An 18,956-nucleotide genomic window follows, 5' to 3' on the forward strand; every position below is an offset into this window, starting at 1 on the left:
GTTTAATAACTCAGAGCCCGCGAAAAATTGGAATCGATGGGAGGTAGCACTTGATGAAGAACTCATAAAAAGTTATGCAGTTCCATGATAATCTCGAGATACCAGGGGGGTAATACTCGACACAAGATCAAAGTAAAGGTTGGACTGGTGTATTGATCCATAGAAGACAATTGTTTTAACTTGTCCGAGAAATGAGATCAAAGAAGAACAATCATGGTCGGAACCACGGTTGCAAGGGATCAATTCACAGATACCATAGGTTAGTTATCAAGAAAATAGTTATTGTTACAAGAAGCTTTCATGATAGGATATATATCGCGTCCATGGGCATGAACACAAGTTCAAGGTCGACTCCCACTTCTCCAATGCATAACCTTTCATTCACTTCTCACGTTCGATGAAGTTGTAGTGTTGAAATTTTGTCTGGTGAAGCACCAGAAGGGTATGACTCGTGAAAACTTTCGGGTTCACACGGTTTAGAGAAGGCATATGTTCAACCCATAGGGGCTTCTTAGAAACATATACCACAAGTTTCAAGAGTAAATAACACGAACTCGATGGCAGAGCATGGTTGAGAAAAGCAGAGGATACAATTTACCAAAGGCATTATGTATCCGAGGAAAGGCTCACAAGGTTATTGAATATGAAGGGCGTTGTCAGATAAATCCAACAAAGGACTTGATGGTCCACAAGGGATCTGATACGAGTATCGGTACTCAACTAGAGGAAGAAGAATGCAAGGGATCAGATTATAGAAACAACTGACTAACTCAATTGTCAAATGCAAAGGAATTATGATTTCCAAATCAAGGGATCAAAAGCAATGCTCTGATTAGGGATGGATAAGTTGAATAGCCTTAGGGTACAACCAACGACAATTGGATTGGTCGAGAACCAACTCCAGTTAAAAGAATGGAAGCTCAGCCGGAAAGGTAATTTATAAGGATCAATGATGATTGCGTGTATTCGCAAACATATTGAGTCAACAGACTCAAAATGATAATGACAATGAATGTCATTAAGACTACGAGACTTATGGGATTAACCATAATGCAAGCAAGCAAGAATTTCAAGAGCCAAAGGCTCCAGAGGGTTTTCGGAAGATCGAATATTATTTTGAAGACTTTTGTGAAACACAAGAACAACTGGGGATGAGCGGATACTCGGCAAGCGCGAGTAATTATCCGTAGGGGTATTCATGCAGCAAGGAACTGCAGGGCAGTAAGCGTAAAGAATTCTCGGAATATCGAAGAGTATTTCAGGACATCTTGTAATAACAAGAGCAACTGGGGATGACAATATGAACGATAGGTGTAAGTAGTTATCCAGAGGGATTTATCGATGGTAGGGAATTGCAAAAGCGACAGACATAAGGTCTCGAGAGAATATCGGAGAGTATCTTCAAATCCTTCTGGTTCACGGAGCAATCACCTGTAGTGAGGGTTCTCCGGGAGGAAGTAGTAACGAGATCCTAAAGTTAGATTTTAGTAAATTCATTAAACCCGAATAGACGAGAGATCGGAGTCCCAGAGTAAAGGTTGAGGAGTAAAAGATCCTAATACCACCCAATGGCGACGTGGGCCCGTAAGGCTCACAGCCATGTTAGTAAAAGTTTTGTAGTGACTAGACTCGACTTCGGCCAAGGAGTGTGGAAGGGGGATTCCTACAGGCAGTCGGCTCTGATACCAACTTGTGACGCCCCCGATTCAATCGTACACTAATCATGCACGCAAATGTGTACGATCAAGATCAGGGACTCACGGGAAGATATCACAACACAACTCTACAAATAAAATAAGTCATACAAGCATCATAATACAAGCCAGGGGCCTCGAGGGCTCGAATACAAGTGCTCGATCATAGACGAGTCAGCGGAAGCAACAATATCTGAGTACAGACATAAGTTAAACAAGTTTGCCTTAAGAAGGCTAGCACAAACTGGGATACAGATCGAAAGAGGCGCAGGCCTCCTGCCTGGGATCCTCCTAACTACTCCTGGTCGTCGTCAGCGGGCTGCACGTAGTAGTAGGCACCTCCGGTGTAGTAGGGGTCGTCGTCGACGGTGGCGTCTGGCTCCTGGACTCCAGCATCTGGTTGCGACAACCAGAAAGAAAGGAAAGGGGAAAAAGGGGGGAGAAAGCAACCGTGAGTACTCATCCAAAGTACTCGCAAGCAAGGAACTACACTACATATGCATGGGTATATGTGTAAGGAGGCCATATCAGTGGACTGAACTGCAGAATGCCAGAATAAGAGGGGGATAGCTAGTCCTATCGAAGACTACGCTTCTGGCAGCCTCCGTCTTGCATCAAGTAGAAGAGAGTAGATTGAAGTCCTCCAAGTAGCATCTCCAAGTAACATATCCAGTAGCATCTCCAAGCGCATCTTCAGATAGCATCCATAGCATAATCCTACCCGGCGATCCCCTCCTCATATCCCTGAGGTAGAGCGACCACCGGTTGTATCTGGCACTTGGAAGGGTGTGTTTTCTTAAGTATCCGGTTCTAGTTGTCATAAGGTCAAGGTACAACTCCAAGTCGTCCTGTTACCGAAGATCACGGCTATTCGAATAGATTAACTTCCCTGCAGGGGTGCACCACATTACCCAACACGCTTGATCCCATTTGGCCGGACACACTTTCCTGGGTCATGCCCGGCCTCGGAAGATCAACACGTCGCAGCCCCACCTAGGCACAACAGAGAGGCCAGCACGCCGGTCTAAACCTAAGCGCGCAGGGGTCTGGGCCCATCGCCCTGAGCACACCTGCATGTTGCGAGGGCGGCCGGAAGCAGACCTAGCCTAGTAGGCGTTCCAGTCCAATCCGGCGCGCGCCGCTCCGTCGCTGACGTCTGAAGTGCTTCGGCTGATACCACGACGCCGGGATACCCATAACTACTCCCGCGTAGATGGTTAGTGCGTATAGGCTCGTAGCCGACTCAGATCAAATACCAAGATCTCGTTAAGCGTGTTAAGTATCCGCGAACGCCGAACAGGGCCAGGCCCACCTATCTCCTAGGTGGTCTCAACCTGCCCTGCCGCTCCGCCACAAAGTAACAGTCGAGGGCCGTCGGGAACCCAGGCCCACCTCTACCGGGATGGAGCCACCTGTCCTTTCAGCCCCCATCTCCAAACAGTATCGCCAGTAATGTAACAGTGTAAAGTATATAGTATATGCCCGTGATCACCTCCCGAAGTGATCACAGCCCAGTAGTATAGCATGGCAGACAGACAAGAGTGTAGGGCCACTGATGGAACACTAGCATCCTATACTAAGCATTTAGGATTGCGGGTAAGGTATCAATGATTGTAGCAGCAATGACAGGCTATGCATCAGAATAGGATTAACGGGAAGCAGTAACATGCTACACTACTCTAATGCAAGCAGTATAGAGAAGAGTAGGCGATATCTGGTGATCAAGGGGGGGGCTTGCCTGGTTGCTCTGGCAAGAGAGAGGGGTCGTCAACTCCGTAGTCGAACTGGTCAGCAGCAGCGTCGGTCTCGTAGTCTACCGGAGAGAAGAGGGGGAAGAAATAATGAATACAGAGCAAACAAAGCATCACAAAATATAACAAGGCAATATGCGGTGTTCGGTGTGCCCTAACGCGGTAGTAGGTGATACCGGTGAAGGGGGGAAAACATCCGGGAAAGTATTCCCGGTGTTTCGTGTTTTCGGGCAGAGGAGCCGGAGGGGGAAAGTTGCGAGTTCGATAGGTTAGGGGTGTGTGGCGGACGAACGGACTGCGTATCCGAATTCGTCTCGTCGTTCTGAGCAACTTTCATGTTGAAAATATTTTAATCCGAGTTACGGATTAAAAGATATGATTTTCTAAAGATTATATTAATTTCTGGAATTTAATTAATTAATTAATTAATTCGAAAATGAATTTATGACGTCAGCATGATGTCATGCTGACGTCAGCAGTCAACAGGGTTGACTTGGTCAACCTGACAGGTGGGTCCCGTTCGTCATTGACTGTTTAGTCTAATTAATGTTTAGCTAATCTAATTACTGTTTAATTAAACTAATTAGTTAATTAGGTTAATCTAATTATGATTAATTAACTTAATTAATTCCTTAATTAATTAATTAATTTAATTATTATTTATTTATTTAATATATTTTTTTTAATTCTTTTTTTTATAAAACCGTTTTGGGGGTGGGGCCCCATGTCATTGGCCCCAGGGGGCCTTGCGGTTTTCGGGCGCATGGCCGTGCGGTTGTCGCCCGAACGGGCGCGGGCGCAACAGTGCCCAGCACCCGCTCTTTCGGGCGCACCACAGGGGCGGGCGGAGCCGGCAGATCGCCGGAGCAGGGGGGTTGGTGACCACGGCGGGGCTCGCCGGGCGCCAACCGGGCGAAGGACGGGGATTGCGACGGCGCACGGAACAGGGGCGGACGGAGGGAGGAGCGGGCTCGGCAGGGGCGCCGCTTCGACTGGAGCAGCGGCAGCGGCCAAGGGACGGCGCCGGCGTGGGCGCAGGGCGGCGACAGGGGGGGCCGCGGGGCGCGGTGAGGGAGTGCGGTGAGCGGGCGCGGGGAGGGGCCAGAGGCGCGTGGGAGCGCGGCCAAGGCACGCACGAAGCGAAGCTCCGGCCATGGTGGCCTAACTCGGGCGGGGCTCCTAAGGCGAGGAACTCGAAGGGGAGAGGCGGGGAATCGGCAGAGGGGCTCACCATGAGCCTGTAGAGGTGCTAAGTGGGCTCGGGGGGGGGGGCTCGACGACGCGGCACCGGCGACGAAGAGGACGGCGGCGATGGCGTTCGGTGATGGGTCGGCGAGGCGGGCGTCGGGGTCGCCAGGTTCGATCCCCCCCCCCCCTTCCCGATCCAGATCAGGCCGGGGAAGAGGAGCGAGAGGGGGGAAGGCGAGCCAGCGACGGGCGGCGGCGGCTCCAGATCGAGCGGGAGAGGGCGGATGGGGATCGTGGGATGGGGCGACGGGATCGGGGGCGAGCCCGATCCAGCTCGTGGGGGCGACGGGAGGGGGAGTGGGAGGTGCTGCGGGTGGGGCTAGGGTTCGGTGGGGAGTGGGGGGGGGTTAAGGGAGTGAGGAGGCCGGATGGGCCAGTGGGCTGGCCGGATGGGTCAGTGGGCCGGCCGGCTGGGCCGTTTGGCCCCGTTGGCCAGGGGGGTTTTCCCCTTTTTTTTTTCTCTGGTTTTGTGTTTTCTCTTCTTTTATTTATTTTCCTTTTGTTTTTATTTTACTTTCTTTTAAGTTTACTTTTAACTTAATATTAAAATGATCCCTAAATTAGTAATACCATGAAACCCACTGCCACAAAAGGTTTTATCCCAAGACAGTTTAGTTTAGTATTTTATTTATTTATAAAAGCATTTAGATATCGGTTTTGCTACTGTTTTATTCATTTTAGTTTATTTAAACATTTTATAAAAGTGTGGTTTCTCCACCATAATTACCTATGCATTATTCGGTTCACTCCGAACATTTAAATTTTAATATTTGAAAACTTTTATTGTTTGCTCGATTTTGAATTTGAAATTTGAACTAGGTTCCGAACTAACGCGAGTTTATCCACAGTAACCGAGGTGACATGGCATCATTAGCGGGGATTACTGTAGCTTAATTATCCGGGCGTCACAAGAGGCAACCTGTCTCCGCGGATGACAACAACAAGACCATCGCAAGTTCATAATCCTGCTGCCCGCGATGGATGGAAAGCCGAAAGAACTCAAAGAATCACACAGGAACAGAAGAGGAAGAGCGGACCGGCGGCGGCATCGTGGATACTCAGATCGGAAGGATGAATCGAGGATGGAATAGGGCCTAATTAATCGCGACCTAATTTTCAGCGTTGCCTCGGAGCGACCTCAGCAGCTGCACTAATACAGAGCACTTTGGCCCAAGTCCAGTACAGAGCACGACGTCCTGGGGCCCCCTCGGCCTCGGGGGCCCGGGGCGGCCGCCCCCCCTGCCCCCCCTCAGGGCCGGGCCTGCCTGCCGGTACCCTATGCGCCCTATGCGGCTATGCCTACGACCCTGCTTCGCCCGTGCCGTACGCACATGCGCCTGGACCGCCAGCTACTCCACCATAGCCAGCCTGGGATCACTATTTGTCACCTACCATTTTCTCTGAGCAACCTAAAACAACTTGAGACATTAGACCTGAGAGGTACAGTGATAGTCAAAGTTGCCACATAGGGTCAAAAAACTCCAGAAGCTAAACTATTTTATATTGGTAAGAAACCCATGCGCAAGGACATCTCGTATGAACAAGTTGTAGAGGAACTTGCAAGTTATGATGCAGATCAATGCATGCCTTTTGACCATCTTGTCGATGGTAGTTTTGTGCACATTGTTTTGCAGGCTCGGATCTTAACGACAACAATCACCGCGACTTGTGCAGTGCCTTCTGTTGTGTGGTATTCCCTTTTGTTGCGATGAAGTTGGACGCGCATGGTGTGGTAGTGCCAAGAGGGGTGAGAAAACAGAAAGCCCTACACACAGTAGGTGTTGTGAACATCTCATAGGGGAGGACCATTCTTTAGAACATAAGAAGACTCAGTGGGCCGCGAAAGTTAGGAGTGAGTGGCATCAACAAGAGAAACAGTCTAGAGCTACGATCAACGATTTCTCATCTCAGTGCCCTGGAATCCTTGTCATGAAGGGGTGCCTGGATTGTCAGGCTACTTCGATGACATGCCCACTCCTGTAGAAAACCCGTAGAGCCTTATGGGCTGCTTGGTACGTCATATTAGGCTTGTAATATTTACAAGGGTATCTCAGTTACGCTCATAATCTGCCGATTCGTGATACAAGCCGCCACTGGTCGTTTTTCTTTCCGGATGTAAATGACTTGAGGCCAATATTATACATCTGTAAATTTAATACAATGGTACAAAATCCAAGCAGGGCCTTGAACTGTATGGCAATCTGGTCAGATTGCCTGCCGGGATCCAGAGCCTCAGAAATCTCTTGAAGCTGAAGCTATGCATCTCTAGGATATTGGACCATAGTGTCGCCATACAATACAAGTCCTTAGTAAGTTGCCGATCCTGGACATCCTATGTCCGTGGACGAAGTCATTTGAAGGAGAGGTCCATTTCAGCTTCGACCAACGGGCATGTCCGAGCCTCGTGATGATGCACTTGGATCTTCTGTGATGACTTGAAATCGCTGGATTTTTTGCTAGGAGGGACACCTAAGCCTGAGGTACTGTAGCTCTTGACACCTACATTCAGGAATGTTGTAGCGGACTTCAACACCTACGAAGGCTCAAGGAAGTTGTGCTCGAAGGAGACTACGGGGTTGTTTGGTTCTACGCCTAGGGGTGCCACACTTTGCCATACAATGTTGCCAAACTTGTCTAAGGTTAGTTCTTCAAAATGAGAGCCACAAGTTGAAAAGCCTAAGGGAATCGTGCCACACTTGTTGTGTGTATGTGATGTGGGACTATAGTGTGACTTGCCTAAGATGTGGCTTGAACCAAACACACACCTAAGTTGGTCAAATTTGCCTAACCTTAGATGTGGCAAGCTTTGGCAAACTTAGTCTCAAACCAAACAACCCCTACCCTTCCATGGAGAAAGTGTGTGCCGACCTTCCAAGTTTGGGTACTCCTAGTCAGCGCTCTCAGTGTCAGGTAGCAAAAGCAGCGTCCGCCCTTCCCCTCGGGTGGGCCGGCCCAGCTATGCGAGCGAGTAGCTCGACCGTCAAAGTGCAGACACCCGTCGCTCGCTCGTGAAAACAAAACATGTCGCTTGCTCGTCAAAAGCACCCACCTGTCAATCGTCAAAAAAAATCACGAAGATGCAAAAAAAGTTCCTGAATTCGAAAAAAGTTCAGGTACTAAAAAAGTGCATGAATTAAAAAGAAGTTTACGAATTCAAAAAAGTTCAAAAAACAAATATTTCAATTTTTCATAAATTTCGAAAAAAGTTCAAGACTTGAAACAATTCGAATTTTGAAAAAGTTCACAAGATGAAAAAAAAAGTTCAAGAATTTTAAAAACAAAGTTCACAAAAATAAAAAAAAAGTTCAAAATTAAAAGGAAAAACATAAAAATAAAAAAATATAACAAAAGAAGAAAACCCAGAGAAAAAAATAATGTGAAACCAGAAAACCAAAAACACATGAAAGAAAAACTGGTTGGGAAGCATCTGGAAGCTTCCAAAAAGTGGGGGCCTTATGAAAAAACGAACTCTATATGGGCCAGCCCAGTTTGCTATACAGAATGGCTCGAGGGTGTGTGTCGGTTACCACTAACGAAACAACTGGCGCGTGAAGCGCCAAATAGGGTTTGGGGCCAAGTTTCCAAAGACACGTTGTCAAGTTGAACTGAAAGGGCTCCAGAATTGGCCCATCTTAACGGCTTAGATCTCGCCGATGGTACTTTGTGCACATTATTTTCTAGGCTCAGATCTTAATGGCAACAATCACCGTGACTTATGCAATGCCGTCTATTGCGTGGCATTCCCTTTTGTTGCGATGAAGCTGGAACGCACATGGTGTGGTAGTGCCAAGAGGGGTGAGAAAACTGAAAGCCCTACACACAGTAGGTGTTGTGAACATCTCATGGGGAAGACCATTCTTTAGAACATAAGAACACTCAATGGCTATAGAAGCTAGGAGTGACTAGCATCAACAAGAGAAACATTCTAGAGCTACGATTAGTGGTTTCTCATCTCAGTCGCATGGAATCCTTGTCGATGCGCTTAGAAGGGATGCTTGGATGACATGCCCACTCCTCCAGAAAACCTACAGAGCCTTAAACTGTATGGCAATCTCGTCAGATTGCCTACATAAAAATTCAAAAAAGATTGCCTGAGTGGATCCAGACCTTCAGAAACCTCGTGAAGCTGAAGCTACGCAACTCTAGGATATTGGACCACAGTGTCGCCATACAGGTCCTCGGGAAACTACTGATCCTGGCCATCCCGTGTCTATGGACGAAGTCGTTTGAAGGAGAGGTCCATTTCAGTTTCAACCAACGAGCATTTTTTGAGCCTGGTAGTGTTGCACCTGGATCGCCTAGATAACCTAAAATCACTGATTTTTTCACTGTGAGGGGCACCTAAGCTTGAGGTATTGCAGCTCTTCAAGACATACATTTGGGAGTATTGTAGCGGGCTCCAACACCTCCCAAGGCTCAAGAAAGCATGTTGTGCTCAAGGGGGACTACTCACCGTGGAGATAATGCGTGCCGGCCTTGCTAGGTTTCCAAATCGACCCGTTTGTGAAGCTGAGCTGAGCTGGGCTCCCGAATTGACCCATCTTGTCAAACCAGTGGGGTTGTCTTGCTATTTTGACGCGATGTATATATTGCTATATGGTACATGAATTTGAGTTGTTTCATGTGCTTAATTATGTGTTGATTCTCGGGCCCATTATTTGCTTATTTTCTTCTTTTCCCGCTTTTTTCTGGTCCAAATTATGGTAATACTATCTGCCCAACTCCTACTTGGCGCCCACTTCCTCGGTTATAGTGCTTTCGTTAAAGGCGCACACCCCTCCCTTCAATACGTTCTGAATGGGCCGGCCCACCATCTTAGGCACGAGCGGGAAGCTCCCAGTATTGGAAGCTTCCGGCCGTTTTTTTCTTCTTTGTTTCTACTTGTTCCTTCTTCTTTCTTTCAAAAAATCTATGATTTTGTTTTCACATTCGTGAACTTTTTTGAATTTTTTGCCAACGTCTTTCCTTTAATTGTTGAACTTTTCCCTTCAAATATGTGAACATTTTCAAATCCGCGAACAATTTTCCGAAAATTGTGAACTTTTTTTTAAATATATGAAACACGTGAACATTTTCTTAAATTTTATGATATTTTTTTATAAAAAATTGAGAACCTTTTTGAACTTATGATTTTTTTAAAAGATCAATAATAAGTCAATAGTCAATGGTCACCGATAATTCATGAACTTCTCCAAATTTATGAACTTTTTTATAATTCATGATTTTTCAAATTCCATGAACTTTTTTCTGATTTACAAATCTTTTTTTGTGAACTTATTTGAATTTCATGATTTTTTTTTCAAAATTTCATTTTGTTAGTTACTTGCGAAATTTTTGATTTTTTTTGTGAAACTCAGTGGTCTGCATGTTAAACCAGTCCACTGGTCAACCGCTCAAACATGTGAGCATGTCGGGTCATTGGCGAGCAAGCGGGCGTGGTTGGGCTGCGGCCGATCCGAGGAGCGCCGAAGGGGCCATCGCACCTTCTCGGCACCGAAGGCGCGGGATAAGATGTCTCTACTATCTGGCCTATGTTTGATGAGTTAAGTTAGAGGCTCAGTATCCAGCCCATTAATGCGTGAAAGGCAGGCCCAATCACGGACCAGCAGCGAAAATGAAAAAAAAATCTTGCCCTCCTCTCATGATGTGTTCCTCCTCTCCTCATGCGCGGGAGCTATATCTCGTTTATAGCAAGATGATAGCTCCGCTCACCCGCATCGACTGCCATATGGGCTAGCCCATTAGAACGTGGGAGCTCACTCGTTTGCGTCCGACCATTGCGTTCGGTCCGTTCGCTATGTTTTTTTAATTCCTTTTGTTTTCCTATGTTTTTTTTCATCTTTTTGGGTTTTCTTTTTTCTTTGTTATAACTTCTATTTGCTTTCGTTTTCATTGTTTTTTTTGTTTTTTCTTCTCTTTGTTTTTTCTTGGTTTTCATTAGTTTTTCCTTTTCTTTCTTTTTTTCTTTGTTTTCTTAGGTTTTATTTGTCTCTTTCTTTGATTTTCATTGACTTTCTTCAGTTTTCTTCATTTAACTTTCGTTTTCACAGGTTTTCTTTGAGTTTTTTCTTTCCTTTTCTGTTATTTTCTTTATGGTTTTCATCTGTTTTTCTTTGGTTTTTAGAATCTTTTTGATTGAATTTACTTTGTTTTCTATTTGTTGTTTGTATTGTTTTTCCTCTGTCTTCTATGTACTTTTTTCATGTACATGTGAAACATTATTTTTATACGTGGTAAACATTTTGAAAACACACAATTATCATTTTCTAAAATAATGTTTTATGCCTACATTGTTTGTATACACCAATTGCAATTTTTGTACATGTTTAACATGGTTTAATACAAGATTAACATTTTTAAGTAAAATGATTAACATTTCTTGCAAATGCGTGTTTGATGTCTACCTTTTCCATAAACAGTGTACATTTTTCATATACATCTAAAATATTTATTTGATATACGTTTAACATTTTCCAAACACATGATTAATATTTTTTTTTATAAAGTCGCATACAATTTTTTGAAACGTATGAATTTTTTTATATGTTACAAACATTTTTTGTATGCTATTAACATTTTTTATATAGATTTGAAACATTTCTTGTATATACATTTAACATATTTTCAAATATATGATTAACATTTTTCGTAAATTTCACATACATTTTTTAAACACGTGAACATTTTTAGATCTCAAGATGATGTGCCAGCTCAGTCTCTCGGAGGTGCTCATAGGGGTAGGGTGTGCATGTGTGCGTTCATAGGGTGAGTGTATGTGTGAGCGTTTGCATCTCTAGCGTGTTCAAAAAAAGGTCACAAACATTTTTCTATATTCTATCAACAGTTTTTAGTTAAGCTAACAATTGTTTTACATTGTGTCGCAATTTTAATTTTTTATTTGTTTTTATGTTTGGAAATATATGTGTTTGCAATATTTTTGTAAATAAGAATAAAATAAAAAATAAAAAAACGAAGAAAGGAAAAAACAGGAGAAAATATGAGCTGACCTGGAACCTACCTGGGCCTGCCGGTGCGCAGGTTCCTGTTCGCTCAATAGGCACGCACGCACGCCTGCCACCGCTCCCGACTCGCCCAGTCCTCGCTCCCGCCGCCGCGATTCACCGAACTCGCTAGCACCGTCCGCGCCGCCCGCCAGCGCCGCACCCCCGTCGACGCCGCCCGTCCGCCAGCGCCGCATCTCCATCGACGCCACCCGTCCGCGTTCTCCAATCGTCGGCGGCATCGCCGTCCCCATCCTCCGTCCGCGCCGCCCACGAGCGCCACACCTCCGTCCACGCCGTCCGCCCGCGCCGCTCCTCCGTCCACGCCGGCCGCCCACGCCGCTCCTCCGTCCACGCCGGCCGTCCGTGTCCTCCAATCGTCGGCGGCACCGCCGTCCGCGCCTACCGTGCCTTCGACTTCCTCTATTGCAGGTCAGTACATATGGTGCGTGGATCAAATGAATTTGCTTGATATAGATTATGAATCATGGTGCGTGGAAAGTGCTTAATAGCTTCTGAATTTTCCAAATTTAAAACTTGCATGTATGAACCAATTAGCACTGATTTGTCTTGTGATTGGTGAATATGAAAGGATACAAATTGCAAATCATAAAATCCCACCAGGTAGCAACATAGGAAAACATAGTAAATCCTTACAGTGCCAAAATAATTCCTACCTTACTACTAGCTACCAGTACTCCACCATTCGGCACATTCCAAACATAGAGTACAAAGTGTAGCATCCAAAATAATATTTACTGCAATCAGAATGTGTCAACATCTATGTCATCAACGATAGGAGCTGTCAACAGATCGATGAAACTTTCCATGAACTCATATTTTCCAGAGCTTGCTTCCTTCGGTTTTGGTATTGGCTTGTTCTCTTTTGCTATTTTTTTTGAGACAACCTTCTTTACCGAACTAGTCTATGATGGTATGATCTCCTTTTCTCCCTGCTGGCTGATGGAACAATATTTTCTTTCTTTTCTCGCCGTGGCCACAGATGGTGTTTTCCTCCTCCTCTTGTGTTGCCTCTCAAGGAAACCTATTTTTCTTTTAGAGCCTTTCTTCTCAACCTCATGTTTGAGTCACTTGTGTAGCACTCAACAATTCATTTGATGATTGAGTCACCTGGACATGGCATCTTTCTTCAACATTAGTTGTGCATGCACCCAATAGGTCTTTCACTTGCTTAGTAGCACTAATAAGTGCATTCTCAATGACAATACAGCATTCCTCAGAGTTGGCTGCTAGAGTTGCCACTCACAACACATGTGTATAAGAAAATTGTATCAGGTGATGGCATCCAACTTTGGATTTTCAAGTACAGTCCGTCCACAACAATCTTTGATGGATCCTGACTGTGCTTCTCTTGTCCATCGCTTTAAAATGTAGTGTGCCGGCAACAACTTGATATTCATTAAATCAAGAACTCTCAAAGCATGAGAACACAAAGTTCCTACTCTCTCAAACTGCCCACAACTACATGAAGCCGTTTGTTGGTGATTGTCTCCAACAAGTTTGTATTCTTCTTCAAATGTTGCATATTACCCATCAACAAGTCTTCCTTAACCATATATTCATTGTCTCCAGGTAGTATATGAGCACTTGCTGCGCCCCCTCCTCACCGCGCCGCGGCGGCCGTTGCCCCAACGCTCCTCCGCCCCTGCATCCTACAGCCACGAAGCCTCCAGCCCTCTCCTTCCCCACCCCCTGCAGCCCCGTGTCCAAGAGCAGGCCCCTACTGTCGTAATTTCGTGTTCTTCGCTAACGCCACCTCAGCGACGTGTTCTTCTTCTCCGGTGAGTCCGAGAACGATTCTTTCGCGCTGTAGGTTTTCCTCCCCAACTATTCTGTCAACAGCTTAGCATCTTTGGTTTAATTCACTTATTAGGCTTATACCCTAAAAAAATTCATTTATTAGGCAATCCTGAGGTTTGTCTGGTCAGTGGTCATTAGGATCGATTTGCTAGCAGTTTATATACACATGATCCTATTTTTCATCGGGTCCTGCAGCATGAATGCTTTGTTATCACTCTTTTCGGAACTAGTGGAATTGCCGAGTTTTCTAGATATTATTCTAGACTGACGGCCAGATTGTGGTTTTATTTCGTTGCGCAGTGTAATCTATTTAGTTGGTGAATGCTTGCTTACTAGTTTTAGTAAATTGGTGCCATTACAGCTCAGAGAAGATGCATTTAGCTAACTGTTACATTGATAGTTAAAAGTAACTAAGTGCATTATGAAAGCAACGGCAATGCCAAAACAAAGTGGATGAGGTCACCAAATTGATAGAGGTGATGTAGTGGCAGTCCGTAGAGAATATAAGGTGGACTGGAAGACCAAGCTCAAAAGTCCCACAAAAGGGAGAACAAGCAAACTGCAGAAAGCATTGTCACAAAAGGGAGAACAACAGCTCACTTCAATCAGAAATGTAATAGTGATATAAAAGGCCCAAATGATGCAGCAATGCTTTCTGCGGTTTGCTTGTTCTCTGATAGATGGTGCCCATTTCACTATTACATTTCTGATTGAAGTGAGCTGTTGTTATTGTTGAAGTGAGCATTTGTTTCTGGATTTAGGTTCACGCTTGCCATCGACTGTAAGTATGGATCTCGCTCCTTTCAAGCTGGATATTGACGAGCTACTAGATGATTATGCCAAGGTGATTTCTTTTTTCTGTCATGCAGTTAGTCAAGGTGTGTCATGCTCATATAAATGTTAACATAAGTAGCATCCTTGTGCTTATGTTTGGCAGGAAAATTGCATGTCATTCACCGATTTCAAGAGAGTGTGGATGGCCAAGAAGTTTTCTTATATCTATGAAGGCCGACCCAAGGCAAACTCAGGCGTTTTTATGCAATCCCTCTTTTTGCATTGTATTGGTAAGCTATATGGTTTCCTTGAAATTGCCACTTTACCTACAACAATCTTTCTTACAGCACTGGTGATGTATTTTCTTTTTCTTGTCTATGTAGGCCATATGACTTCCCAAAGTTCTCTACTTCAGAGGTTGCCTGGTCTTTACTGCCTTTACTGCCTTTATGAGTGCCAACCATACAAGCCACACTACAAAATTTATCTGTCTCTTGGTAAGGTATATTTTTAGTCACTAATTTACGGCTTATTGAAATGGGAAGATTAATTCACTGAATATGTGATTGCAACAGAGGAGTCCAATAAACTCAAAGACTTTGTCATTGAGGCTAAGCAGAATGGGCTTTCTCTTGTACCAGCACTTGTCAAAAGGATGCTAGACAAAGGCATGTTTCTGTTTGGGTTCATAAATTTGCTTGGTGACAATGAGGCAAAGGAGGTTGATGAAATGAATGCATCCCAGAATAAACGGGTGAAATTTGCCTGTGACAAGTATGTGGATTTTCTTCTTTACCATCTGTCTTGTCTGATCTTTATCATTAGCATTTGTGTTTTCTTCTTGCAGGGTAGTAAGCTTTTCCCTTGGCTATATTCTCTATATGCAGACAAGAACACGTTACCAATTACTTACTAATATTCTGAATGTTTTTTTTTTATATTCCAGGTTGTTTGCAAATACTCAAATAGGGAGTTATACGCACAAAGACTTGGTAAGTTTAGTCTGTTTCCATTCATGGCCTCTTTTTAGTTTCATTTTTAACACACTCCAGTGCATTGCCATTAGGGTTGATGTTATCATTTATTTTATCCACTCCACCGCCTACCCCCCTTCATTCTGCCAATGTTAGTGATTGATGTAGCCTGTAACGATTCCAGTTAATGGTTTGAATAAAGAATTGCTAAGCTGTGTAGTGCTGGCGCCTGGCAATATCACTATAAGAAACAATATCAGGATGAGGCAATCACTTTTTTATTTTGTATCAATGGTACTCATTTTCTCTTCTGTTGCTGACACATCAATCTGCATCTAGGGAGTGGAGTTTGAACTTGACAGCATCAAGAAATTGTCAATGGACTACGCTAAAGCCAAAGAATCAGCCTTTGCAGGTGCTTATCTCTTCTCATCATCTTATACTACTTGGATTTTTTGTAACATTGGAACTGTCATTGACCCTATCGCTATCCTTGTCAGAGGCAAGCCAAACTGTTGATGTGGAAGATGCCAAGCACATCCTTCAGAATGACAAACTGCTGGGTGACAAGGTAGAGGAAATCGTCAAAGAGTGGGATGCCCAGAAGGAAGAGTTCTACCAGAAAACAGGTGTATCTCCCCATGATGAACTGGCGGTGGTTGACAACGACGAATCTGGAGAATTCCATGACGAAAACGAAACTGACGCCTTTGATGAGTTAGAACAGCTGCTGCTGGAATGAAGGGAGCATCCAGTAGCCTGTGAATGACTGAAAAACTACTACCCTGCTCATGCCATTTTGTCACGGCATGGAATCGACATTGGGCTGACTCAGCATGCCCAAAATATTCTTGAAAGCATTTTTTGTCACAACATGTCTGAAGCAAAAAAAATGTATGTAGTTCTATTTTGGTCGGATGAAATTTTGCCTGATGTACATATTTCCATGGAACAAATTGGGTTTCCTAATTCAGGAAATGTTGCATTTTTGCATGCTTCTATTGAGCTGCTCAATGTACGCATTAAGCATCCGCATAGGCCATTGAACATCTCTGTCAATTTTTCTTTGCAGTATATATATGATTGGCAGAAAGAAAGAGAGGATGTGTTCACCCTTTGTTGATATGTTACCAAGGGCATAAACAATGAAAAGCACACCATAGAAAAGCAAAGTCATAAATGTTCAGATGTCTTCAAAATATGGGGATGGCACCCACCCAAACATAGTATAATGAAATTATAAAATGGGTAAAAAGTACTGCGGTGGCAAAACAGCGCCGCATTCCATCGCCGGGATTTGAACCCGGGTCGTCTGGGTGAAAGCCAGATATCCTAATCGGACTAGACGATGATGGATTATTTTTCTATAAAACAAGCAATACTTATATAGGAGTTCGTCCTCCCATCCTTACTTCAAAATGTTATTTAATGTGGCTTACTCACAGATATTTATTTGCGCCTTACTGTGATAAAACCTGGATCTGTTTAACTTGAGTAGTCATGCATGTGCTAGGCAAAAACTACCGGAGTTGAAGCATTAATTATCAATAATTTTTGTTTGCGCATGTGTTAGTTATCGACTAGGGGGGGGGGGATGAATAGGCTATTTTTATGAAAGTCTTCAAAACACGGGGGCTTTGAAGACAAATGATAGAAATGAAGCTATTGATATGCAGCGGAAGGTAGACTATACTAGACAAGCCATAGTCAAATAAGTAATGAAGAGAAAGCATGAAGACTATCAGCAGTTAGGTAGTATGGATCAGGGTGGAAGGTAGTATGAAGCCAAACAACAACAGTCTTCACACAGTGAAGTCAATCAGATAATGCAAGTAGGCAATGACTTCACGAAGACAAACTGTAAGTAAAGAGAGATAAGAGATAGAACCAGTTGCTTGGGGAGGACAGGGATTTGTTGGACCAGTTTCAGTTGCTGTGACAACTGTACGTCTGGTTAGGGAGGCTGAGATTTAACTCAGAAGACCACGTCTTCACCTTATTCCCCTTGAGCTAAGGACACTTAGTCCACGCCCAATCACTCTGGTAAGTCTTCAAGGTAGACTTCCAAACCTTCATAGACTTCGTTCACCGGCAATCCACAGTGATTCTTGGATAGAACGCGACGCCTAACCGGCTGGAGGATTCACAGTCCTCAAGTGTAACAAGTCTTCAGATCACGCCGACAGAAAAACTTCAGTGATGCCTAACACTCTTTGGCTCTAGGTGTTTTGGGCTTTGTCCTCGCAAGGATCTCTCTCTCAAATGCTTCGGAGGTGCGATGCTCGACAAAAGCCGTGCACTAACTCTGAGCAGGCACCAATTTATGGTGTAAGGGGTGGGCTATTTATAGCCAGGAGGCAACCCGACCTAATTTGTCGGAAATGACCCTGGGCCACTAAGGAACTGACACGTGTCCAACGGTCAGATTTCAAACACACGCGACAGCTTGACTTGGGCTACAAGTAAGGTTGACTCATCCAGCTCTGGATAAGATTTGCTCTTATTGTCTTCGCTCGAAGACATAGGATTTGGTTGAGCATCACATCAGTCACTCTGACTCTGTTCACTTAGACCCCACTTAACAGTGCGGTGGTTCCTATGACTCAACAAAGAAGAAAAGGAAACTACAAAACAACTATGTCTTCGCACTCCATAGTCTTCACGTGAATGTCTTCTCAAGTCATAATCTTCGTTGTGAATATCTTCACAGACCACCATTGTCTTGAACGTCTTCACACATTTTTAGGGGTCATCTCCGGTAGGTAAACCGAATCAATGTGGGACTACTACCTATGTTATCCTGCAATTCTTACAAACACATTAGTCCCTCAACCAAGTTTGTCGTCAATACTCCAAAAACAACTAGGGGTGGCACTAGATGCACTTACAATCTCCCCCTTTTTGGTGATTGATGACAAACTGGTTGAAGTTTTTAACGGGGATAAAAGTATGTGAAAGTTTAAAGATTAAGGCATTGTCTTCATAAGTAGTAAGAAGGCTCACCCTGAAGATGTGCATATAAGTAGTTTGCTTTTGAATGCAAATGCACATGGCAGGTTTTACTTTGTGGAGATCCTCTTCAACTTATGAAGACAATTCATCATGCATATAAAGATATGACGAACATAATGACATGCATAATGAAAAATGGACGTCTGCGGAATGGCTTCATGCGGGATTTATCATCGCATCACAAGGTAGCATAAGAAGTAGCAGACGACCATCGAGTTTAAGTGTTACAACCCGAAGAACCAAATATATCAAAAGACGAGAGTTGTAAACACTTGGCAAAATATAGTGCAACCACCCATAATGACCCGCTTGAAGACTATCAACTCATATGCTTCTCCCCCTTTTGTCAGTAATGACCAAAAAGGTTTGAAGACACAGAGCATCTACTCGTTCCCAGAAGGAGCAGGTGATGGCGCAGGGTCGACGGTGGAGTTTGGTGGTGCAGAAGGGCCTGGTGCAGTGTCAAGATGCAGTGCAGCCATGGTCGGTGAAGTGGCGTCATCTTCTTCGTCGACGACTCTCGCAACAACAGTTGCAGCCGAAGATGAACGCTCAGAATCTTCAATAGAGGGAGTGCGGCGCCAGCTTGCATTGCGTGGAGGTCTAGAGTCAAATTTGAAGCCTTCTGTGAAGCCATCTTCGCGAAGATCTTCTTCAGGGCATAACTATGTGAGACTCTTC

The 18,956-nt window shown here is 44.4% G+C and overlaps 1 protein-coding gene across 2 annotated transcripts; it reads left to right on the forward strand.

Annotated features, from left to right (window-relative positions):
• The first annotated feature begins 11,751 nt into the window (after positions 1-11,751).
• Positions 11,752-16,281, forward strand: LOC123110528 (uncharacterized). Of its 2 annotated transcripts, none has more exons than XM_044531067.1 (8): positions 11,752-12,126; positions 14,277-14,359; positions 14,453-14,579; positions 14,673-14,786; positions 14,865-15,063; positions 15,236-15,281; positions 15,603-15,678; positions 15,764-16,281. In XM_044531067.1, the coding sequence occupies exons 2-8, from the start codon at positions 14,303-14,305 to the stop codon at positions 16,003-16,005; spliced, it is 861 nt and encodes a 286-aa protein (XP_044387002.1). In that variant the 5' UTR covers positions 11,752-12,126; positions 14,277-14,302; the 3' UTR covers positions 16,006-16,281. The 2 variants fall into 2 exon arrangements, with proteins under 2 accessions (XP_044387002.1, XP_044387001.1); XM_044531066.1 differs by lacking the exon at positions 11,752-12,126 and adding an exon at positions 13,288-13,496.
• Positions 16,282-18,956: the final 2,675 nt, after the last annotated feature.

The sequence above is a fragment of the Triticum aestivum genome, chromosome 5B, assembly GCF_018294505.1.
Source record: "Triticum aestivum cultivar Chinese Spring chromosome 5B, IWGSC CS RefSeq v2.1, whole genome shotgun sequence".
Classification (NCBI taxonomy): Eukaryota; Viridiplantae; Streptophyta; class Magnoliopsida; order Poales; family Poaceae; genus Triticum; species Triticum aestivum.